The 22,210-nt window shown below is 40.2% G+C and overlaps 2 protein-coding genes across 2 annotated transcripts in view; both read left to right on the top strand.

Moving 5' to 3' along the window:
- LOC138398794 (putative olfactory receptor 1F12P) overlaps positions 1–22,210 on the top strand; it is a 38,263-nt gene that overhangs the window by 14,244 nt on the left and 1,809 nt on the right. The window contains 2 exon segments of the mRNA XM_069493263.1: positions 19,667–19,727; positions 19,730–19,744. Of these exon segments, the coding sequence (XP_069349364.1) occupies positions 19,667–19,727; positions 19,730–19,744 (76 nt within the window).
- LOC138398881 (zinc finger and SCAN domain-containing protein 31-like) lies at positions 11,925–16,449 on the top strand. Its single transcript, XM_069493335.1, has 3 exons — positions 11,925–12,502; positions 12,634–12,781; positions 15,200–16,449. Exons 1-3 carry the CDS (start codon positions 12,104–12,106, stop codon positions 16,138–16,140), a joined length of 1,488 nt encoding a protein of 495 aa, XP_069349436.1. The 5' UTR covers positions 11,925–12,103; the 3' UTR covers positions 16,141–16,449.

Raw genomic sequence — 22,210 nt, 5'->3', positions numbered from 1 at the left:
TGCTTTCTGTGATATTGGGGATGTGCCTCTTCTTTCGTTGACTGCTAAGGTCAAACCAAAAGAGCAGCATTTGGGGGAGGCTAATAAATTGGTTAGTCTGTGGCAGTAGGGTGTAGAGAAACAGAGCTGGGGAAATAACCATGATTACAGTGTCAGAAGAAAAGGAAGATTCAGGTAAAGAGACTGAACCCTAGTTAATTCTTGTTAATTCTCCACAAGAGGAGGTAGGCTAAACCCAGGAGTGAAATAGTTTGCAGAACACAATGTACTGCAGAACCATGTTTTCAGAACACTCCTTTAAAAACTGAAGACCACAAAACTAAATTAGATGGTCATGTTAAGTTAAAGAGTCATGTCAACAAGAGGGCATACGTAATGGTAGCATTCCAATATGAGACCAAAATCTATGTCCAGTGGTCATGCCAGGAAATAAATGACCAGAAGAGCATTCAAGGCAAGAGGCCAGAATCCAGAGATTGAAGTAAGACAGGAAGAAAATAGAAGTGAATAAGGCAAAAGTTGGGTTAGGGGTGAGGAAACATGTTCAAATTGAACTAAACCTCAGAAGTTGAAGGATAGACACAGTAGTATAACCAGGCTTTTACTGGTTTGGGGCACCTTTCTGGAGTGGGTTGCTAGGGTCTGTAGTTTGGAGAGCTCTCCTGACAGACCTGACAGGATTCTCTGGCAGGCAATTATGGAAAAGAGCTGAGGGAGTTAGTACTGAAAATAATGGTCCTGAAACTTCATTTTCTTGCTTCTGGCTGCTCTCCTCTCCAGAAAAGACTAAGAGAGTGTATAGAGTGATAGTATCTGAAAGAGTGCAGGAAAGGATGGTATTTGCAACAAGTAGGAACTCCACCAATGTTTTCAGGATATAAAGGTAAATTCTACTGCTTTTACCTGTTTGATGAGGCATTTTTTTTTTTTTTTTGCTAATGTGAAAATTAAAAGCAATTATATAAGGCTTAAATAGTCCACAGTCTGTAATGGTTTTACATTATGAAATGTAAACAGGACTTTGGTATTAGTATGATAATATAATGCGAAATGTACAAAATCTTCCACTAATAGGCTTGCTTGCTTTATTTATTTATTTATTTATTTATTTATTATTTTGAGTCAGGGTCTTGCTGTGTTGCCCTGGCTAGAGTACTGTGGCATCATCATAGCTCAATGCAACCCCAAACTCTTGGGCTCAACTAGTCCTCCTGCGTCAGCCTCCCAAGTAGCAGGGACTATAGGTGCTTGCCACTACGCCTTGCTAATTTTTCTTAGAGACAGGGTGTCAGTTTTGCTCAGGCTGCTCTGGAACTCCTGACCTCAAGCGACCCCCTATGCCCTCCCAGAGTGCTAGGATTAGAAGCATGAGCTGCTGCTCCTGGACACCACTGAGAGGCTTTATAAGAAATAGTGTTTATTTTCTATGACCTGGAACTAAAAATGTCCTGACAGGATAGAAGTATAATAGCACAATATTTGATTTTTTTTTAAAGATAATATTGAGCTTATAGGTTTTTACAGGCACTATACTAATATGTCCTATCTCATGATTCGTAAGTTCTATTATTTTTCCCATTTTATAGATGAGAAAACTTAGCTGTTAGGAAGTTAAGGATCTTGCTCAAGACCACATAGATAGCAAGTGGTAAAACCAGGATTTAAATACCCGTTTTTATTCCAGGGCCCTAGTCCTTAAACCCTTAACCTTAATTATGTCACTCACAGTATCAACACGGGATATAACATCAGAAAACATAATACTTGTACACCACAACTTTAAAATTGGCCAGGAACGGGTGAAGCATAGTACCCTTTTAGAAGGCTAATTGGCCAACATTTCAAAATCATGGCGGGGGGCCTTGACCGGCTAGGCCTGAAGCCACTTTGCTCTCCAACTGCGCGCCCCTGCCCCTCGAAGGCTGCGCGAGGCCACCACCGAGAGCATCTTCCTAGAGGGACAGGAGCGACAGCGGTTGGCCAGGATTGTGTGGCTGGAATGAGCAACAATCCTGCCAGAGGGGGCCTGGGGTTGTGGCCCAGGGCTATGTGCATACTTCTCGCCTCTAGCAACAGAGCGAGACTCTGTCTCAAAAAAACAAAAAAAAAAAAAAAAAAAAGGAGAATGAACATCCTAGAGAAAGAAGTGTCCATACAACCATGGAAGCAAGGTTGGAGAGTTTTGGCCTTCATTCATCCTGGCTAGATATATTAGTCCTAAGGTCAGAGACAGAAAGACATCTCCATCCATGGAGGCAACCTGGCTGAGATGTGGGGACACCCATTTTTGGACAGGGAAAGAGAAATGGAAACATAATGTATACAGATTTATGTGGAACTTCAGCGGATCTCATGGCTAGAGTCCTGAGATAAAAACTATTAAAACTTTGTGTCTATGTGTTTACATGTGTTTTGCATATGTACATGTGTTATATGTCTACAAGGTACCAAAATTGCCTTATAAATAAAAGAAGCTCTCATAAATTAAATAAGCCCAAATGCTCTTCTAGTTCGTATGAATTTAGTAATCTTTGGTAAACAAAATGGTTTTTAAAAATTATTGATAAGATAGCAATAAAAATGTCTTCAAAATTGTCAGTGTACATTTTTGCCTTCTTTTACTGGTCATTCTTATATTTGAAGGTGTCAGGGTTTGACACAAAGATTAGAAAACTAAAAACCTAACCCAAACAAAATAATATGTGTTTGCATGATTTTTAATAAGACTAATTTAATATTGCTGGTTTTAATAAAAACAGCTAAATCTCCTGAGTTCTCAACAAAAATATCCATGTGATTATGGTTCTTACTCAGGTAAAAGTATAGATATGCCTAAATAAAAAAAAACATCAGTAAATTAGAATAAATAAACCTCTAAGTAAATGATAGCACAAAAACAGAAACTATGGTGAAAGGTTTATGAAGATATTTTGGTTTTGTTCTCTTAATCCTAGTTGCAGATGCTGTTTCATCCATAGACTTTACTGTCTGTGGAAAGGTACTGTGAACTAAAATAAAATTTTAAGGCTCACCCCCACACCGGCTGACTAAATGGACCCCCTCGTGGCCAAAGGAATATCATAAAACTAAATTGCCTGCCAGGAGGAAGGAGGTCAAACATGCCTTATCATGCCCCCCTCCCTTCCTGGGGACATCCTTTGCAACCCATCAACAGGCCTAAGGGTATGCAAGACAAACCTACAGGTCTTCAATTTACACAACAAATCTATGTCCGGTGGCTTATCTCTGATAAACAGCAACTATCTTAAAACGTTCCAAGCCTTTAAACAAAGCTTCATGTCTTTGACCAATCACAAGCCAAAGAATCTTTAACCTATAACCTGTAAGCACCCCTGCCCCTCAAGATGGCCCACCTTCTCAGGCCAAACCAATGTATGCCTCCCACGTATTGATTCATGACTTTACCTGTAACCCCTGTCTCCCTGAAATGTATAAAACCAAACTGTAACCCAACCACAGTGAGTCCACTTGCTCAAGGCCTCTTGGCCGTGGCTCCGGGTCATGGTCCTCAAATTTGGCTCAGAATAAATCTCTTTAAAATTATTATACATTATACCAAGACAAAATCTTAGAGAATATGGAAAAAAAAAACATAAAAAAAGATAAAAAATTATAAGAATAAAAAAAATTATTATACAGAGTTTGGCTTTTTTCCGTTGACAGTACACACAAAATCTGTTTCTGACTCACTCTTTCTGAGTACTGGTTGCAAGCTAGCCTGTGTACTTGTGTTGCCATAGCAAAGGTATTTGCCTAGAAAAAATTTTTAAAAAGAATTCTTGAACTGTTATTTTTGTATAATAGTTTATTCCAAACTGAACAAAATGATTATTCTTAGAATCCAAAGAGAATCTCAAAACAATCTTATTCTTTGGAAGTATTACACATAATTAAATTTCCACTTAAGTAAAAAAATGTTTTGAGCCCAGTTAGATTGTTTTTAAAATACCTTGATCTTCATCCTTATGACTTTTTGCCGTTATTTGAGATGCTAAGGATTGATGTTAAATCTATTCGGTCTACAGTCTGGTGGTGTCAATGTCATGTCAATACATTTTATTTTGGTATATTGGTATTTTAGAAAGATCAAATTGTAGTTAACATCTATAAGCAGGATGTATGTGTTCTAAAACTTCTATTGTATTTATAGAACTTAAAGATGTTACATTATTCAGAATAACAAGTCTTACTAAAATACTATGTTTACTATTTTGATAGATTTTTATAAGTTTAAAAATATTTGAAATTATATTTTGTGATTGTTTCTTAGTCTGTTTTAAAATTTTTTTCCTTCTCTTTTCTCCCAATTGTTAATTAAGCAAATGTAAATGAGATAAATGTAATAAAATTTTAAGAGATTTTCTATAATCTGCTTCTTTTGACACTTCTCAGGTTTATATCTTAGAAGTTCAAGTTTTGCTGTGTTTTATTGCTTTCAGCTTTTCCTCTTATTGCGAAGATAATCCTTTCCTTCAACCTTTTCATTGGCTCCTGTAACTTTTTCCCTCCCTCTGGTTCTAAGTCTGCTGTTAAGGTCTGATGCTGAAATCTTTACCTTAAAGGTCTGAAAAACAATGGTCTTCCTTAGCTTTTTGATATGTCTGAATTGTTCAACATGGTCAAAAAATCCTCATATGCTGTTACTAAGTTGTGTATTCCCCTTCTCAAGGTATTAGTTTTCTACTTTCTGGTTTCCTTTATAATATAATGTTCACTCATGACCCTGGACACAGTCTTCTTATATCTGATAAATGCTGGTACTCTTTTCATGAGGTTTGACTTCCAAGTTGTCTAAATGGGTTTCCCCATTAAAAAAAAAGAAAACAATCACACTGAAGGTTTTTCTTTACCTTTTGGTAACTGACCTAAGAAACAAAGATTTTATGTTTTATCAGGATAATTCCTATATTGTCCTTATTAGATTTTTGATTACTTGGGAAAACTAAGCTTGAAAAAGTTAAGGCTTTTTCTGTACTGCCTTTAAAGTCTTTTGATTATCATTCTTGGTTAAGTAAATTGCTGTTATTTTATAATAACCTATAATTCTGTTTTGATCAAATGCTTTGAGCCTTTTAACATCTTTGACAAATGTCTGCAAAATCTAGATAATTTGAATGTTTAGCTTTCCTGTAAGTTTCCACTTTCCTGTCATTATCAGAACTAGGCAAGATTTATAATCTTTTCTTTAGAATGTTGTTTGTTCATCCTGATATAAGAATCTCTAAATCCTTAGCTAAATGGTTTTAACAAATGCTTATGTCTTGTATAGTGAATTCCTGCAAGTCTGACTGTAGCTTGTTGCTTATAGACAAGTTAATTTTATAACCTTGCTTTTGGTGTTTTTGCTCTTATGTTGCTTAAAAAGTTTTAAAGGTTGATAAATGCCTGTCTACCTCCATTCCCATCTGGCCTGGAACATTTAATTGGCTATAAGTCTTTTGACTTTTTAAATTGTTTTGTGCCTCAGTGTCTTCCTTTTAGATTGACATTTTGAATATTCTGGGATCCTACTGTCATGTTTGGGGGTGGCCTACTCTGGTCTCCTATAGGCCAAAACCTGAAACAACCCTTTATAAATTAATAAAGCGGTGCAAGGTGAGAACTGTGGTGAAGGCTTAAAACACTGCAAAGGCACAGCTGTCCCCTTGTTTGCTTTCATATAATTGCTACTCAGGAGTCACATAGCTGATGGTGATAAAGATTCTTAATTTTCCCCATAGATAACATCATCCTTGTGAAACCTAACATTAGTTTTTGGGATATCTTCCAGGCCCTGCATTCCAGTGGAATGGGTGATCCACCCAGACTAGTGGCCCATACTGAGGAACTGACTCAACTAGTACTGTGACCCCCACCCAAGAACCAACCTAGCAAAGAAGACAATTTCTACACCCCTATGGTTCTGCTCCAAACCCAGCCCATTAGCAAGCCCAATTGCCCAGACTTTTGCCTGCCAAACTGTCCTTAAAAACCCTTTCTCCCAAATTTTCAAGGAGATAGATTTGAGAAATTCCTCCCATCTCCTTGCATGGTGCCTATTAAACCCTTTCTCTGCTGTAACACCTGCTGTAAGGGCGGCCTTGCTGAGATAACAGGAAAATATCTAATCCTGTAATTTTCTAGTGGCAGCTAGGCTAGAGATCAATCCTATGAGCTTTCTCTCTCTCTTTCTCTCTCTAGCTAGCAGGCAACCTGCATGGACTCCATTTTCACAAACATCTGAAAAGAGCCAGCCAAAAGGAAATGTAAATCTTTCTCTTTACGTTCACTGGCTCACAGCCTTTAGAATCTGTTTCTGTAGCCTCAAGAGGTTTCTGAGAAGCTCCTGGACAGACAGCATGGGGTAAACTCCAGGCCTTAGTTTCTTGCCCAAAACCATATTTCAGGGACAAAATCACATCCCTTTGTGATAAGCCTTGTGAGGTTTTAGTCTGAAACCGGTTCTTGGCGCACTCATGGCCGAAGAATGACCAGACATGCCAAAGTTAGGCAAGCACGAAAATGAGGTTTATCGAGGAAAGAAGGATAGGATTATAGGGTAAGAGCACGATATAGGTTAACAGAGCATGGTACATATGCCACAGACGACGACTGAACCCATTGTCACAGCAGGGCAAGCAAAAGGATGGGCAAAGAGGGTGAAGCTATGGTCTGCATCTTATTTTATAGTGCCTTGGTAGGGACCTCCCTTGTGGTTCAGAGGTCACCATGGAACCACTTTGATTGGACAGTTGGGAGTCACATGACCTGAGCCTTAACTACGCATGTAGGTTCTAGGTCACTTTCCAGACTTTATGGTACCCATGTGGCTTGGCCCATGGGCTAGAGAGTCTTCTGCATTCTTTTGCAGCTGGCACACCAAGTTCTGACTGGTAGATTCCTAGAGTGTTCCCTCCTCCCCGAGGTATGGAGAATTAGGGTTGGGCAGGACCAAGATGGGGGCAACAGCACCCACTTTCATCCCTAGGAGACCTGGACTCCCTCACTACCTACCTAATAGCCTGACTATGTGTCAGAGATAACCAAGTCTCCAGGAACAGAGAAAACAAGAAAGGACAACCTGACATCTCACAGCTGTCTGAAATTATACTCCACAACTTACTATGTTTTCTTTCTCTTTGTCCCCATAAAAGCAGCAAGCCACTTGGCCTCACTGCTGGCATCTCTCTTCTCTTTCTTTGGAATGCCATGCCGTCTCTCTCTCTCTTTCTCTCTCTCCCTCTCTTTCCTCTCTCACTCTATCTCACTCTCTCTCTTCTAAAAAGGATAAAATAAACTTTTTACTTGTATATATTAATCTCTGCTTGAGAAATCTTTCTCCATCTGCGACATGAGCTCCTACTAAGTTTTCCACCCTAACACCTGATGTCTCAGTGTACTGGCTTCTTCTTGGGCAGTGAGCAATGAACCTGGTTAGGCAGAAACAAAACTCTCTCTTAATACTTCTCTGTTCCTGGCACATACACTAATACTAAGCAGCTCATGGCAACACTGCACCTGCAGGGCAGTATTTAAATTCCATTGGATACATTTTAAAAAGCCATGTAGCGCTTTCATTTTTAAATGTCAATATATACAATATACCTATAAATTGTGTCAGATTAACTTGAGCGCTGGTGTTCTCCGGTTGTGTGGCACTAAATTTAGTCACACTGTAGGGATTCCAGGACTGGCCTGGATCACACATGTGTGAGCACATCCTGCTCATCTCCTGGGCTGTGTGGACTTGGACAGGTCCCTTAAGCTTTTTGCATGTTTCCAGTATAAAGGATAATAAAAATCTCCCATCCCCCAATCTCTATGCAAAAGGAAAGGTCAAGCCTGGAGGGTGAGTCATGCAATACTCTTCCAAATGAACAGCTGTTACCAACATTATGCATCAGCCAGATCCTCATGGAAAGGTAACTACAAGGACCCCCACTAATCATTCATAAGGAAATTCCTTGCTGGCTTCCCATAAGCAAGGACATACAAATTGTAACTTTAGGTCTGCAAGCTATGTCTTGCTCCTAAAGTCTGTAAAATTCCACACGAATAATGAATTGCAAAGCTTATCTTCCTAGGTGCAGAACAGAGACAAGATGAAACATTCTTCTCTCTACCAAGGGACATCTACCATCTATCTACATAACTGATGCTTCTTTCTTTTTTTCTTCTAACAATCACCTTATCTTACCTAAAGTGTAGGTTTTCCTGGCCTCGCAATAATGTAACCATTTTGCCTCACTTCCTACTCCCCTGCTCCTATTTCTTAGGTACACTCTAGCCTCCTTAAATACTTGTTTTTCCTCCTCCTTCTTCTTCTTCTTCTTTTTTTTTTTTTTTTTAGCGCATTCCTTCCTGTTGTATAGCCTCCTTAAATACTAAAGTTCCCAAATTCCTGTTTGGAAAAAACAGTCACAGATGCTTCTGTGGGTTTTGTCAGTGCATCCTCAACTGTGAACTAAAATAAAATCTGAAAGCTCTTCACTGGCTGACTGAATGGACCCCACCCTGGCCAAGGAGACATCCTAAAATTAAATTGCCTGTCAGGAGGAGGGAAGCCAGACCTACCTCATCGTGCTCCCCTCCTTTCTTGGAGACATCCTTTGTAACTCATTAGCAGGCCCAAGGCTATTCAAGACCAACCAGCAGGTCCTCAATTTACACAATAAATATATGTGTGTGGTGGCTTGTCTCTGATTAACAGACCTCCTTATCTTAAAACATTCCAAGCCTTTAGACAAAAGCTTCACGTCTTTGACCAGTTACAAGTCAGAGTCTTTAAACCCACCTATAACCTGTGAGCCACCCCCACTCCTTCGTGATGGCCCACCTTTTTTTACCAAACAAATGTATGCCTTCCAAGTATTGATTTACGACTTTACCTGTAATTCCTGTCTCCCCAAAATGTATAAAACCAAACCGTAACCTAGCCACAGGGAGTCCACTTGCTCAAGGCTTCTTGGGTGTGGCTCCCGGCCATGGTCCTCAAATTTGGCTCAGAATAAACCTCTTAAAATTATTTTAAAGAGTTTGGCTTCTTTTCTGTTGACACAAGTTTGATTTAATAAACCTCCATTGAAATCTTTGCCTCATTTATTTTGGGTTGTCACCGGGTTTTAAGTAAAGCAGTGCGGTACAGCGCTTATCAGTTTGCCTTGATCCTTTCCCTTCCTCTCCTTAATCGTTTAGGATCAATCAAGACTGTGCCACTGCACTGCAGGGAACACGGAAGCCATATTCTGGTTGAGCGATGTGTCTGCCTGGTAAACGGATTAAGGTTGATGAAGGACGGGACGGAGTGGCCAATGACGCCGACCAGGGATGTTGGCAGGGAGGGACAGGCGACTCGGGCTCAGTGGACAGGAATGGAGAAGTCTGGAGAAGTCCCCGCCCACAGATCCGCGCTAGGAGGACGGACTGAATGCTGCGGAGCCGGCACTCGACCTTCTTTTTAGGATGAGACAAATCGTGAATCAAAACCCCGTACGCCTAGGCGACCCGATTTGCAGACTCCGCGGTAGGTGCTGCGCGCCCGGGCACCCCAAATGGTGCGCACTTTTCCGAAGCCGCAGGCAGCGGGGGTGGGGCAGGACCTGGGCGGGTCCGCAGACGCACTTCCGTCGGCGGCCTGGAAGGATGAGGCAGAGCCAGGCGTCATCCTCCAGCTGGCGCAGGTTACACTGGCGGGGAGATAGCCGGGTGTCGCGACCCGAGTCCCCCTTATCGGCTGGGCGCGGGTGGGAGGAGCCCCGTTCTTGCTCAGCCCTGAGCAGGAAGCACCGTCTGAGGCACCGCTGGGGAGGGACTGGGTGGGGTCGGGACCCCGGCACCGCTGGGTTTCCGCAGCGGCCACAGCCCAGCTCCTTCTGACCGCCCCGGACGTTAGGTCACAGATACTGACCGGGTGGGTCTATGCGAACCACCCGTCTCTCCAACGTGGCCTCCGACTCCTGGAAGCCTTTTGTGCTGTCAGGTACTTGTGGCTTAAGAGACACATGCAGCCAAACTTTCCCAGTCCGGGCTCATTATGACTGTCTACTGATCATCTGCCAGTTCTGTTTCACATTTCAGGGTAAATGTAAAAGGTGTTTGTAGTTTGGTTAGTTAACTCTCTATTTCGCCTTATTCTTTCACAGATCTAAACTAGTGGAAGGCAACCTATAGAAGCAGCCCCATAGATTTTTTGAGGGGGAATTTCTTGACACAATATAACTATTTGCAATTTTTGTCTCCTAGGGCAAGAATTTCCTGGAATAGCAAGGTCATATTGATAAAGACAGTGGAATAGTAGTGTCACATTAGTGAAAACAGCTGAATAGTAAAATTATGTTAATGTAGGTAGTAGGTCCTTTATCTTGAACAATTCCTGAAACAGCCTTTCTCCAAACCTGCCCCAAAAGCCTATAAATTAATCCTTAGAGCCTAGGAAGTGAAGGTGTTTTTGAAAGATGTCCTGGATAACCAGATGCTAGGCACTAGAGGCCTTCTTGTGCGGTCCTAAGTTTTATGCCTTAAAACTGGAGAAGTATCCCTAAGTGCGAGTTGTGGCCTCCCTAGCCACTGCCTAGATGACCAGGTCACAGCAATAGCTGCAGCTGAAGTCTTACAAAGTGCCAGGCACTGAGTCTGGTGCTTTCCATAACACTGAGTATAATGCTTTTTGCAGTTTTTCTAAAACAACCCTATGTAATAAAGTTTGTGGTTTAATCACAGTATACCAGTATTATTTTCCTGGTTTTGTAACTGTGCTATGGTTATGTAAGATGTTAACATTATAGGAAGCTGGGTGAAGGATAGAAAGACTGTTCTGTACCTTTTTGGAAATATTCTGTAAATTTAAAATTATTTCAATATAAAAAGTTAAAAAACAAAACTATAAGATGTTTTTACAGAAAGGGAAATAGAGGCCGGGCGCGGTGGCTCACGCCTGTAATCCTAGCACTCTGGGAGGCCGAGGCGGGCGGATCGTTTGACCTCAGGAGTTCGAGACCAGCCTGAGCAAGAGCGAGACCCCATCTCTACTAAAAATAGAAAGAAACTATATGGACAGCTAAAATATATATATAGAAAAAATTAGCCGGGCATGGTGGTGCTTGCCTGTAGTCCCAGCTACTCGGGAGGCTGAGACAGGAGGATCCCTTGAGCTCAGGAGTTTGAGGTTGCTGTGAGCTAGGCTGACGCCACGGCACTCACTCTAGCCTGGGCAACAGAGTGAGACTCTGTCTCAAAAAAAAAAAAAAAAAAAGGGAAATAGAAAGAGATGTTAAGCTACTACACATAAGAGAATGTGACAGGATTCAATCCCATGTCCTTTGGAATCCATAGCTCATGCTTTTAACCACTGGCCACACCATGTTAATCCTGGGTCACAGAAAGGCCCTGCTTAAGTCATTTATTACCTGGAAAACTGAAACCATCTACACCCACGGAGCCTACTACCTACATTAACATAATTTTACTATTCATCTGTCTTCACTAATGTGACACTACTATTCCACTGTCTTTATCAATATGACCTTGCTATTCCAGGAAATTCTTACCCTAGGAGACAAAAATTGCAAATAGTTATATTGCGTCAAGAACTTCCCCCACAAAAAAACTATGTAAGTAAACATCAATCTCCTCAACTCTCAATGATTTGCATCCAGACTTTTTGAAACCCTCACCTCAAAACCTTCATCTTAATGAATGTGTCCATCAATCTTAAACTGTTGTATCATCATCCTTGCCCAGTCCTAATCCTGCTTTGAAAGATCTTCCTTAAACTCTCAAATCTCTTAAATATCCTGATTTTGCCTTCTTCCCTCACAGATGCTACTGGGACTCTGTCAAGGTAACACTCTTCATCACTCATAAGAGTTAACTCAGTTTTGCCTTATCAACAGACTGTTTTGTTGTTATTTTGGGGAAGCAAACATTCAACAATATTCTCAGTATTGTCAAAAATGCTGTCTCTTTCTTGACAAACATTCCTCCTACTTGGCAAAAGGTTTGAACTGCCTTAAACTTATTTTTTTAACTGTAGTTTCTGTAACCTTAGGACTGTGCTTTAACATAACATTTACAGCAGCAATCCTCTCAGCCCATTGGAGTTGGAATGGCCACTGTGTCCCTTCCATGGGCTCCTGAAGAGACAAAATGTCTCTTTCAAGTAAACAACAAAGAAAAGCCTGTCAGAGCCCAGGGATCCAGCCCAAACAGGAATAGCCCAACCAACCAGGAGTTATTCCGCCAGCGCTTCAGACAGTTTTGCTACAAGGAGACTCCCGGGCCCCGGGAGGCCTTGAGCCAGCTCTGGGTGCTCTGCTGTGAGTGGTTAAGGCCTGAGATGCACACCAAAGAGCAGATGTTAGACTTCCTGGTGCTCGAGCAGTTCCTGACTATTCTGCCCGAGGAGCTCCAGGCCTGGATGCAGGAGCATCATCCAAAGAGTGGAGAGGAGGCAGTGGCTTTGCTGGAGGATTTGGAGAGGGAGCTGGATGAACCAGGCCAGCAGGTAGGAAAGGTTCCTATGTACTGTGGTGGAACATCTGGTAGAGGGTGTGCAGGGTGGTCCTTTGTGGGCTCTCTGGGGATTATGCACACTGTTGGCCCTTCATATGCCCAAATGAACCTGCTTGTCCTCAGGTTTCAGCCCAGGGCTGTGTGCAGGAAATGCTTTCTGATCCATCAGTGCCTCTGGATCTGGCTAAGGAAGCAACACATCTCCAGCCTCAACCCACAGAGACTTGGCTTAAGAGTGAATCTGAGGATGCTCAACAGCAAAAGGATCATGGTTAGTGTTGACAGTTGGGTCATATGGCTCCCTTGGAGACCTTAGAATAATTCATCATCTGGCAAATATACATTAACTTATTATGTGCTAGGCACTGTGCAAGGCACTAGGAATAGTGAACAAAGCAGACATGATCCTTGCTATTATGGAGACATTCTGGTGACAGAGGTACTAAACAAATGAACACACAAATATATCGTGACAGATTATGCATGGGGAAAGAGGGTAATCAGGGAAGGCCTTTTTGAGGAAGTAACAAACATTGGTGCTGAATCCTAAAAGTGGAGTAGGAATTAGCTAAGTGAATAGTAAAGGGAAAAGCATTCCAGGCCAAAAGAGTACATGCAAAAACTGAAGTGGGAAAGAAATTGGTGGGTTTGAGGAACTGAAAGAAGGCTAGTGTGACTAGAGGATGGAGAGACAGGCACAGCCACAGAAAGGAAGGAGTCAAGAGCCAGAACATGAGGGTTAGAAGACAGTAAATCTTTAATTTTCACTGTGTGTAAGACTTAGCTCTGGGTTCCATGAGGGATCTTGCCCTAAAGGAGTTGAGTACCAATAAAAAGACAGGCGTTGATTTGACACAGTGAATGATTGTATGCCAAATCAGAGCTCACAGTTCTGAGAAGAGAGGAATCTGTCTCTTCAGGCTTTGGTGGTGGTCATGGTGGAGTGGGTGGGTTTTTAACATGTTTGTAAAGAATGAGTAGCATTTCACAGAGCAGGGTGTATCAGGAAGGGTATTCCTCATACTCACCCCTCTTCTCTCCATCCTTTTCTCTTCTTTGACCACATTAAGACTTCTTGTCATTTATCCCATTTATTTCCTCCCAATGCTCTTTCCCTCCCTGTCCCATCAGATCCATGGTACATTTCAGTTTTTTGCTAATGTTTTATATGTTTAACTTTTTTCTACCTACCTCTACCCTGCTGCCATACATCCACACATACACACATCCCCACCCTGCTGAACTCATCTTATGAAATACAACTTGTGACCAAACCTTCTCCACTTTTCCATTAAACCAATTCATATCTGTTCTTTAAGACTCAACTCACCTGTCACCTTCTTGATACCCACATGTTTCTGTTACATGATGTACCTTGTGCATACTTCTACCAGTGTTTAGCATACTGTACTACCACTTCACTCATCTGAGCTCTGTGTATCTCCTGCATCTGCTATGTAGGAAATGCTCAATAAAGGTAAACAATGAAGTCTAAGCAAAGAAATAATGTGGAAAAGTATAAGTCATGATAGGAGGACATGGGTAGATTAGTTTGGCTGAGATTGAGTAGCTGATAGAATAATGCTAACAGGGTGGCCTGGAACAAAATTGTAGAGAGCCTAAGAAGGTTTTTATTTTTCTTTTCTCCATTTCTTAGAATGGGGGGTAGTTTGAGCAGGAGCCAACATGTGCCTTACAAGCTGGATGTAAGCTGGATTGGGGACGGAGGGGAAAAAGGACCACTTTGAAGACTACTGAAGTGGGAAAGAAATTGGTGGGTTTGAGGAACTGAAAGAAGGCTAGTATGACTATGGTTCAACTCAACATTAGTTCAACTCAACATTATGAAGGCCAAAAGTAGGGCAGTTTCAGATGATGATGGAGAGGAAGAGAGAGATGTAAGAGAGCTAGATCTTTTAGAGTGGCTCTTTTTGTTTCCTTTCCTGGCTTGAACAAGGAATCCAAGGTTAGAATCTTCCTAAGCCTGATGGGTAGAAATGATGCCCACATTTACCAAGGGCAAATGAACATCATTATTAGAAATAGTGTCATCTAAAAAATATGAGCTGTACTTTCTTCATCATGATTGTCTTTATTATACCTACATAGGACTTTTAATGACCATAAGTTACTTCTTACCTATGGGGGTATGTTTGGTCATCCTAATTTGAAAATTCATGTTTTCTAAATTTTTTAGTTACAGAATTGTCAAGAAATAAGGTGTTCCACGTGCTAGGATTTCCATAAATAACTGAAGCTTTGCTATTTATTGGTCAAAACTTCATTATTTGCGTTAGCCAATGGACATCTTACTGAGATGTATAACATATTCTTGGAGTAAACTGAACACAATTTATCCTTTTCATAAAAAACTTTAGGTAATCATTATGAACATTAGTACTCACTCTGGCCTGCAAGATCACTGCTGCCCTTGAAGGCTTTAGGTAGGTAGGGGTATCAGCTTTATCCTAAAATGGTACCAGACTGCCATTAGTAGATGACAGATGTGGGATTTAGTCTTATCTCCAAAGACTGTGGCTGTATTCTTAACTCCATAGTACTGGTAGAGTATAAAAATGTTATAAAACCATTTTGATGATATATTTAAACTGTTTACTTCTAGTATATGTGTTTAATTTTATTTCCTGTATATCCCAGTGGCATTTGAATGCTATACATTTTATTTCAGATGATATGATCAGAATCAATAAAGTAAAATTGAGTCAAAAGCAGAAACTTACTGCAGATATGGAAGCCCAAGAAAAACTACCTGGCCAAATCAATGGAAAGGTTCCTGAATATAGAGAAACCCAAGAACACAAAGGACGGATGGAAAGACATCAGAGAAACACTTCAACTGAGAGAATATATAAATGTGATGAATGTGGGAAAACATTCACTCAAAACTCAAGCCTCATTAGACATAAAAGAATCCATACCAGAGAGAGACCCTATTCATGTAATGTATGTAGCAAAACCTTCATTCAGAGCTCACAACTTACTGAACATCAGAGAATACACAGCCGAGTAAAACCCTATCAGTGTGATGAGTGTGAAAAGGCCTATTATTCCAGTTCACATCTTATTCAGCATCAAAGGACCCACACAGGAGAGAAACCTTTCCAATGTAATGAGTGTGGAAAAGCTTTTCATTATAGTTCAAGTGTTATTCGACACCAGCGAACCCACACTGGAGAGAAACCATACCAGTGTAATGACTGTGGGAAATCTTTCTCTTTGAGTTCACATCTGATACAACATCAAAGAGTTCACACTGGAGAGAAGCCATACCAGTGTAGTGAGTGTGGGAAGAGCTTTAGCCAGTGCTCGGGCCTGGTCCATCACCAGAAAATCCACAGGGGAAAGAAACCATATGAATGTGATGAGTGTGGAAAGGCCTTCAGTTACAGTTCAGCTCTTATTGGACACCAGCGAATCCACAGTGGAGGGAAGCCCCACGAATGTGATGTGTGTGGGAAAGCTTTCATTTATAGCTCACATCTTCTGGGACACCGAAGAATCCACACTGGAAAGAAGCCCTGCAAATGTGATGTGTGTGGAAAATCTTTCCAGTGGACCTCATGCCTCATTTTACATCAGCGAATCCACATTGGGAAGAAGCCATGGTGATGTCAGTGCGGGGAGTTAGCTACACTCCCACCAAAAATTGGGTCCCTTTGGCAGGGGTCATTGCAAGGGATAAGGAAATACAGAAAATAGAATATAGAAATAAAAGAAGACACAGAGAACGAAAGTACAGTTTTTATAAAGTATAGTTTTATAAAGTTGGGGGAGTCAGGCGTCCTCAAGCATTCCCGTGAGGACTTCCTGTGAGGCCCCAAGTGAAGTCCCGCATCAGTATTTATTGGTACAGTGATCGGTTGCCAGGGATAACAGATTTATATAATAACGGGTAGTTCAGTTTAGGTTAAAAGTCTCCCAGAAAGCTTCTAGAGATCCCGTAATTAACTCTATCTAAGTGAGCAAATGGTTACAAAATCATTCTAAGACAAACTTCTAAGATAAAATTATCACTTAGCAGAAAGGCTAAACAGAAATATAGTGGCTCTATATCTCTTTATCTAGTTTTTTGTTGATTGAGACAGATAGTCAGGAGTGAAGCAGGAACTGTCCGTTAGGCTCATTGCCTTTAGTTGCAGGTGTCTGTCTCTGTCGGGCAGGCAGTCTTTGATCAGTTCTCACCCTGTGGCCCCATGCCAAGCTTTGTCGTACAGAAGCAGGTGCAAGCTAACAGGTCTGAGACACAGCGTCGCTGTGGAAAGTGTGCCGACCGGTGAGATACCCTCCTGAGGCGAGGCAGCTTTTGATACGTGAACTAACATGGTCACATATTCCTTCAGGGCAAAGCCCTGCAGAACTCCTGAAATCTTATATGTCTGTATAGGAGACATCTCTATAGAGCAACATGTCAGGAGTGATACAGCGTTGTTCATCTATACTCATTCCTCTGAAACACCAGAAAAACACAACTAGAAAAGGATGCCACCAATACTATGATATAGGGAACTCTGCAATCACTATTGCAATTTCAGCAGTCATTTGAAAATATGTATGGAGGTGAGGCTGACATAGTCAAGCACTTGAAAGCTTAATAAACAAAGTTTTTTTTTTGTTTGTTTGTTTTTGAGACAGAGTCTTGCTTTGTTGCCCTGGCTAGAGTGAGTGCCATGGCATCAGCCTAGCTCACAGCAACCTCAAACTCCTGGGCTTAAGCGATCCTACCGCCTCAGCCTCCCGAGTAGCTGGGACTACAGGCATGTGCCACCATGCCCGGCTAATTTTTTCTATATATATTTTAGTTGGCCAGATAATTTCTTTCTATTTTTTTTTAGTAGAGACGGGGTCTCACTCTTGCTGAGGCTGGTCTCAAACTCCTGACCTTGAGCAATCCACCCGCCTCGGCCTCCCAGAGTGCTAGGATTACAGGCGTGAGCCACCACGCCCAGCCTAAACAAAGTTTTTGATTCTCTGCCACTAGGCACATCATCTGATGAACCGGGACTTTACATGGGCTCACTCCATACTCAAACTTTTCTTCTCTGAAGCAAGTAGCTCAGGAAATCTAAAAGTTCTATTGTGTGTGTGACACACACTAGAGGTTTTAGGGATTATTTCTATTCTCTTTTCCCTTCCCTTTTTCTCTTGTATTTATTTTCTTTGGAGTTGGAGTAATAATCTGGGATGTGAATGTAGAATTTACCACTGACCTACATGAACAAAAGCCCTGAATTTTTGGTTAACTTGATAAAATACAGTAGCCTTTCAATGATTTACCCTAAGTGCATTGTGAAATACAAAAGCCATTTTATAATGTTAGAATAAATTATGATTTACCCAGGTAAGATGATTCAGTGAAGGTAGAACAAGATTTATCATGCAAATTCCCAGTGACCTTTCACATCTTAAACCAGAGACAGCAGTCTGGCCAAATGGGCTGCTTTGGCCTACACAGGCATTCTTTCCTCACACACAGTATTTCTTTTATATTTAAAATTATTGCCACTATTTAAGAATCTGGAGATTTCACATAAAATCTGACTTTCCAGATTCTCTTACAAAAATGCATGAGATGGCAACACTAAGCACCACATTCCCATATGACAACAGTTGGCTGGAGCTGATTATCATTGCTCTCTAGTTGGACATAGTCCCCCTCCCCCACCCCCCCACCCCCGCCACATACTTCCTATTGCCCTATCTCACCCCTCATCATTCATCCATTTAACCTGTGTGTGATAGGGGTTTCTTAGAGGGGCTTCAGGGGCTCTAGGTCCTACACCATCCAAACAGCTTGACTTTCATTAGTTATATATATTTGCCTTCCAATTAGAATTTTCTATGGAGAAAGGGTTTTCTGCTATGAGGTTTGAAGATTTACATGAAAAAGTAAATTAAAAAATGTATTCTTTGATCAACAGAAGATAGAGGAAAGCCACTTTAAAATTTTCTTTGGATAGAGTTTGTATATAGTCTATTGAAAGTCAACTGTAATAGCTTCTAGCAGAATCCTTAGAGACTAGGTCTTTGGGTGAAATGAAAAACACACACAAAGGGAGTCAACATTAAGTATAACAGTGAGAAAACCTAGGGCCAAAAGCAGGGGAGAGAACCATTGAAATTTGAAGCATTTATTAGTAGGAGCACGTGTGGGAAAGCAGTAGGATGAGGCCAGAATGGGAGAGCGGGGATAAGTAGAAAGAAAAAGCAGCTAAGAATACAAGAAGGATGGGAATAAACTCTGTGAACAGAGGAAAGTGAAGAGGAATTGGGGGGGAAAGGGGAAAAGTGGTAAAAAGGGACAAGGGCACCACAAAAACAAACTGCAAAGAGGAAATGGAAGCAAAATTAGTGAAAGCATAGTAGGTGAAAAAGTAGCAACTTCTGAAGAAACGAGGTGGAGGTTGAAGATCTGTAGAGGTCGGAGCACTTAATGTTCTTTTTATCATTGATTTTTCAGTGACTTCAGAGTAATAATCAACCTTTTATTTCTATGCCATGTGGGCCAAATGCCTAATATGAAAGATCTTAACCCACATCTAAGTTCACTACTATTCCCTGGGGGCCACTTAGGATTCTGGTCTTGTGTGGGTCTCTGAATGTTCTGACATAGGACACTTCTCTTTCCTCTACCACTCTAGGCCCCAACTTGTTGAACCCTGCTCAGCCTGGACTGTACCTTCTCAGCAAAACCAACCAAACAGAAAGATTTTCCTAAGGAGCAAAAATACATTCTTGGCTTCTCTCTGAGAGGTATCCAAGATGTTCCTTTGTGGGAAGAAGCTTGTCTATTTCCCCTAAAGTGGGAATGATATGTTGTGAGATAATAATAGACCCATTATAAATTAAATAAATGACACATGTAAAAGGAAAAGCCCTTTGCAAACTATAACAATAATAGCTGCCATTTTTTGAGTACCTACTGTGGCTCAGACATTGTATTAATAACAAGCACCTTATATATCTCATGTAAACTTTCCAATGCTGTTAGATAGGTATTACTAATATATATTTTCTCAAACACTGTATAGATGTAAGTTATTCTCACGAAAAATTTATAATAAAATGAAGTTTTTATTAAAGTGTTTCTAGAATACAATCACAACTATGTAAAACATTTAAAATATTAAAAATTGAGGCCGGGCGCGGTGGCTCACGCCTGTAATCCTAGCACTCTGGGAGGCCGAGGCGGGTGGATTGCTCAAGGTCAGGAGTTCGAGACCAGCCTGAGCGAGACCCCGTCTCTACTAAAAATAGAAAGACATTATATGGACACCTAAAAATCTATATAGAAAAAAATTAGCCGGGCATAGTGGCGCATGCCTGTAGTCCCAGCTACTTGGGAGGCTGAGGCAGTAGGATCGCTTAAGCCCAGGAGTTTGAGGTTGCTGTGAGCTAAGCTGACGCCACGGCACTCACTCTAGCCTGGGCAACAAAGTGAGACTCTGTCTCAACAAAAAAAAAAAAAAAAAAAAAAAAAAAATATTAAAAATTGAAAGAAAATGACAACAAAATATCAGTAGTGACTGCATTTAAGAGAGATGAAAATAGAGTGATTTCCCCTCTTTTCTTCTTACTTCTCTATATTCCAGACAGAAGAGTTAGAATTCATCATACACATGTAAATACTTCTAAAAAAATTAAATGCTACAGAATTATGAGTCTTTCTAGAAATGATTCTTTGATAACTTTGGCAATTATTTTCTTTTGGGTTTATTTAGATTTTTCTACTTGAATGAATTTGAAACTAATGGTTTTATCCCCCAGAAAATCACCAATATTATTGAGATTTTCAAAAATTTTTAGTAGCATACTTTCCTATTTATCTGCTATTATTTATCATTTATAATTTTTAAATTTTTTTCTCTCAATTGCATTTACCATAGGTTTGTTGCTTTTATGGGCTTGTTTGGAAAGATTTCATTCTTGGATTTATTAATGTCACTATTTTTCTAATTCATTTTCTCTACTTTTACCTTTCTCTCTTTCCTAACCTTAGGGGCAGGGAGTCTTTCTCCTTTCTCTAATTTCTTGAGTTGAACATTTAGTTCATTTTTCTTTTTAAATAATGAAAGCAAGGAGAATATATATATCTACCAAGTACTCTTATTTTTTTTAAATAGACCACAAGTGGTGTTTTTTTATGGGTTTGGGTTTTTGTTTTGTTTGTAGTTTTGGAAAATAAGGAGAGGCTGAGGGTCTTGTTTGTCATACAGCAGACTGTATACTTATGCCTTAATGAAGAGGTCAGAGAGGCTTCATCCTACTAGAGGAAGGATATAACTAACCCAAGGGCAGAACCAGGATTTTAACAAGATTGTGACAGTGGTTGGAAGCCTCATTTTGTCTGTTCAACCACTTAAGTTACCATAGTCAGGTGCTCCAAGGTGCTGCAAGTTGATTCTCTGAAGCTGATGATGAGCCAGAGGCACAACTGAAGAATATTTGGTGCTACTCAGGAAGTTCAGAAGCTGTAGCAGAAGTGTCATCCAGAAAGCAGGCTGGATTTGTGCTTAAAAATCTGATAAGAGAATTTGACACAGCAAGATATTAGACAAAGAGGAAGAAATACACAGATAATGCACTGTGCACTAAAGGGGAAGCAGGAAATATTTAAGCATTATCTGGATTTTTTTATCTGCTCAGTTGGCTCTGAGGGACATGTTATATCACAGTCAAGGGAAGAAAGGACTTTGGCTTTTGATCATATATTTCTAATGGAAAGAAGAGCAGGGGTTATCTTTTTCCCAAAATTTTTTCCCCAGGGAGTATGCTAAGGCTTATTTGGCAGTTATTAATTTCCATACTTTCTAAGTGTTCCACCCAGGTTTATTTGATCATTTATATTTGCCCTTCAGAAGCACAGGGAGGTTGAATCTGATTTTCATCTTAAAGGAGTTACATCCTTTTACAGGATGACTTGTCGGGGAAAGAATTTCAGAAGAGAAAAGGGATGTTAATGAAATTCCCCATACAGGAAAAATTTTTGTAGGTTGTGGAAAATAAATAGGGATTTTAAAAAAATTATTTTCACCTGTTTACACCAGTAGCAAATTTTTCTTAAAAAAATTGAAACTGTCCATAAACATGTATAAAATCCAAGTTCTCTTTAAGTTTACTCCAAGTGATAATCACTGTGAACACATTTAAGATAATTATTATTTTACAGAAATAATCATGATACTGTTTTGTAACTTTTTAACTCAATATACCTTTGGCATCTTTTAGTTTTTTAAAACTGAGTGTTATTTTAATGAATAGACATATGGAAATCTAAACTCCCAAATGTTGGACATTTGGGTTTCCCAATTTAAGTAAATGGTGTTTCTTTGTACATATGTTCAAACATTTCTGTAAGCATTTCTATATGGATAATTCCAAGAAGCTAAGTTGTAGGATCAGGGATAAGTACATATTAATTTTAATAGGCCTTGCCTTCTAAAAAGGTACAACTAAATGTGACTATCTCCACACAGATTCCAACATTGAATATTATCAATCATTTGTCTTGAGGGAGACAAATCTCTAAAAGATTTTTAAAAATATCATTCTTGTTTTATTTAAATTCTTTAAATATTAGTGAACCTTTTCATGTTCATTATTATCCTCAATATTTGTGTTCTATAAATGCCTGCTGAAGTCATTTGCCAATTTTTCTATTGGCTTGTTCACATTTTTATGT

This window comes from Eulemur rufifrons, chromosome 18, assembly GCF_041146395.1.
Source record: "Eulemur rufifrons isolate Redbay chromosome 18, OSU_ERuf_1, whole genome shotgun sequence".
Lineage (NCBI taxonomy): Eukaryota > Metazoa > Chordata > Mammalia > Primates > Lemuridae > Eulemur > Eulemur rufifrons.
Note: the sequence above shows the minus strand (reverse complement) of the source record. Positions and strands in the feature narration are given on the sequence as shown.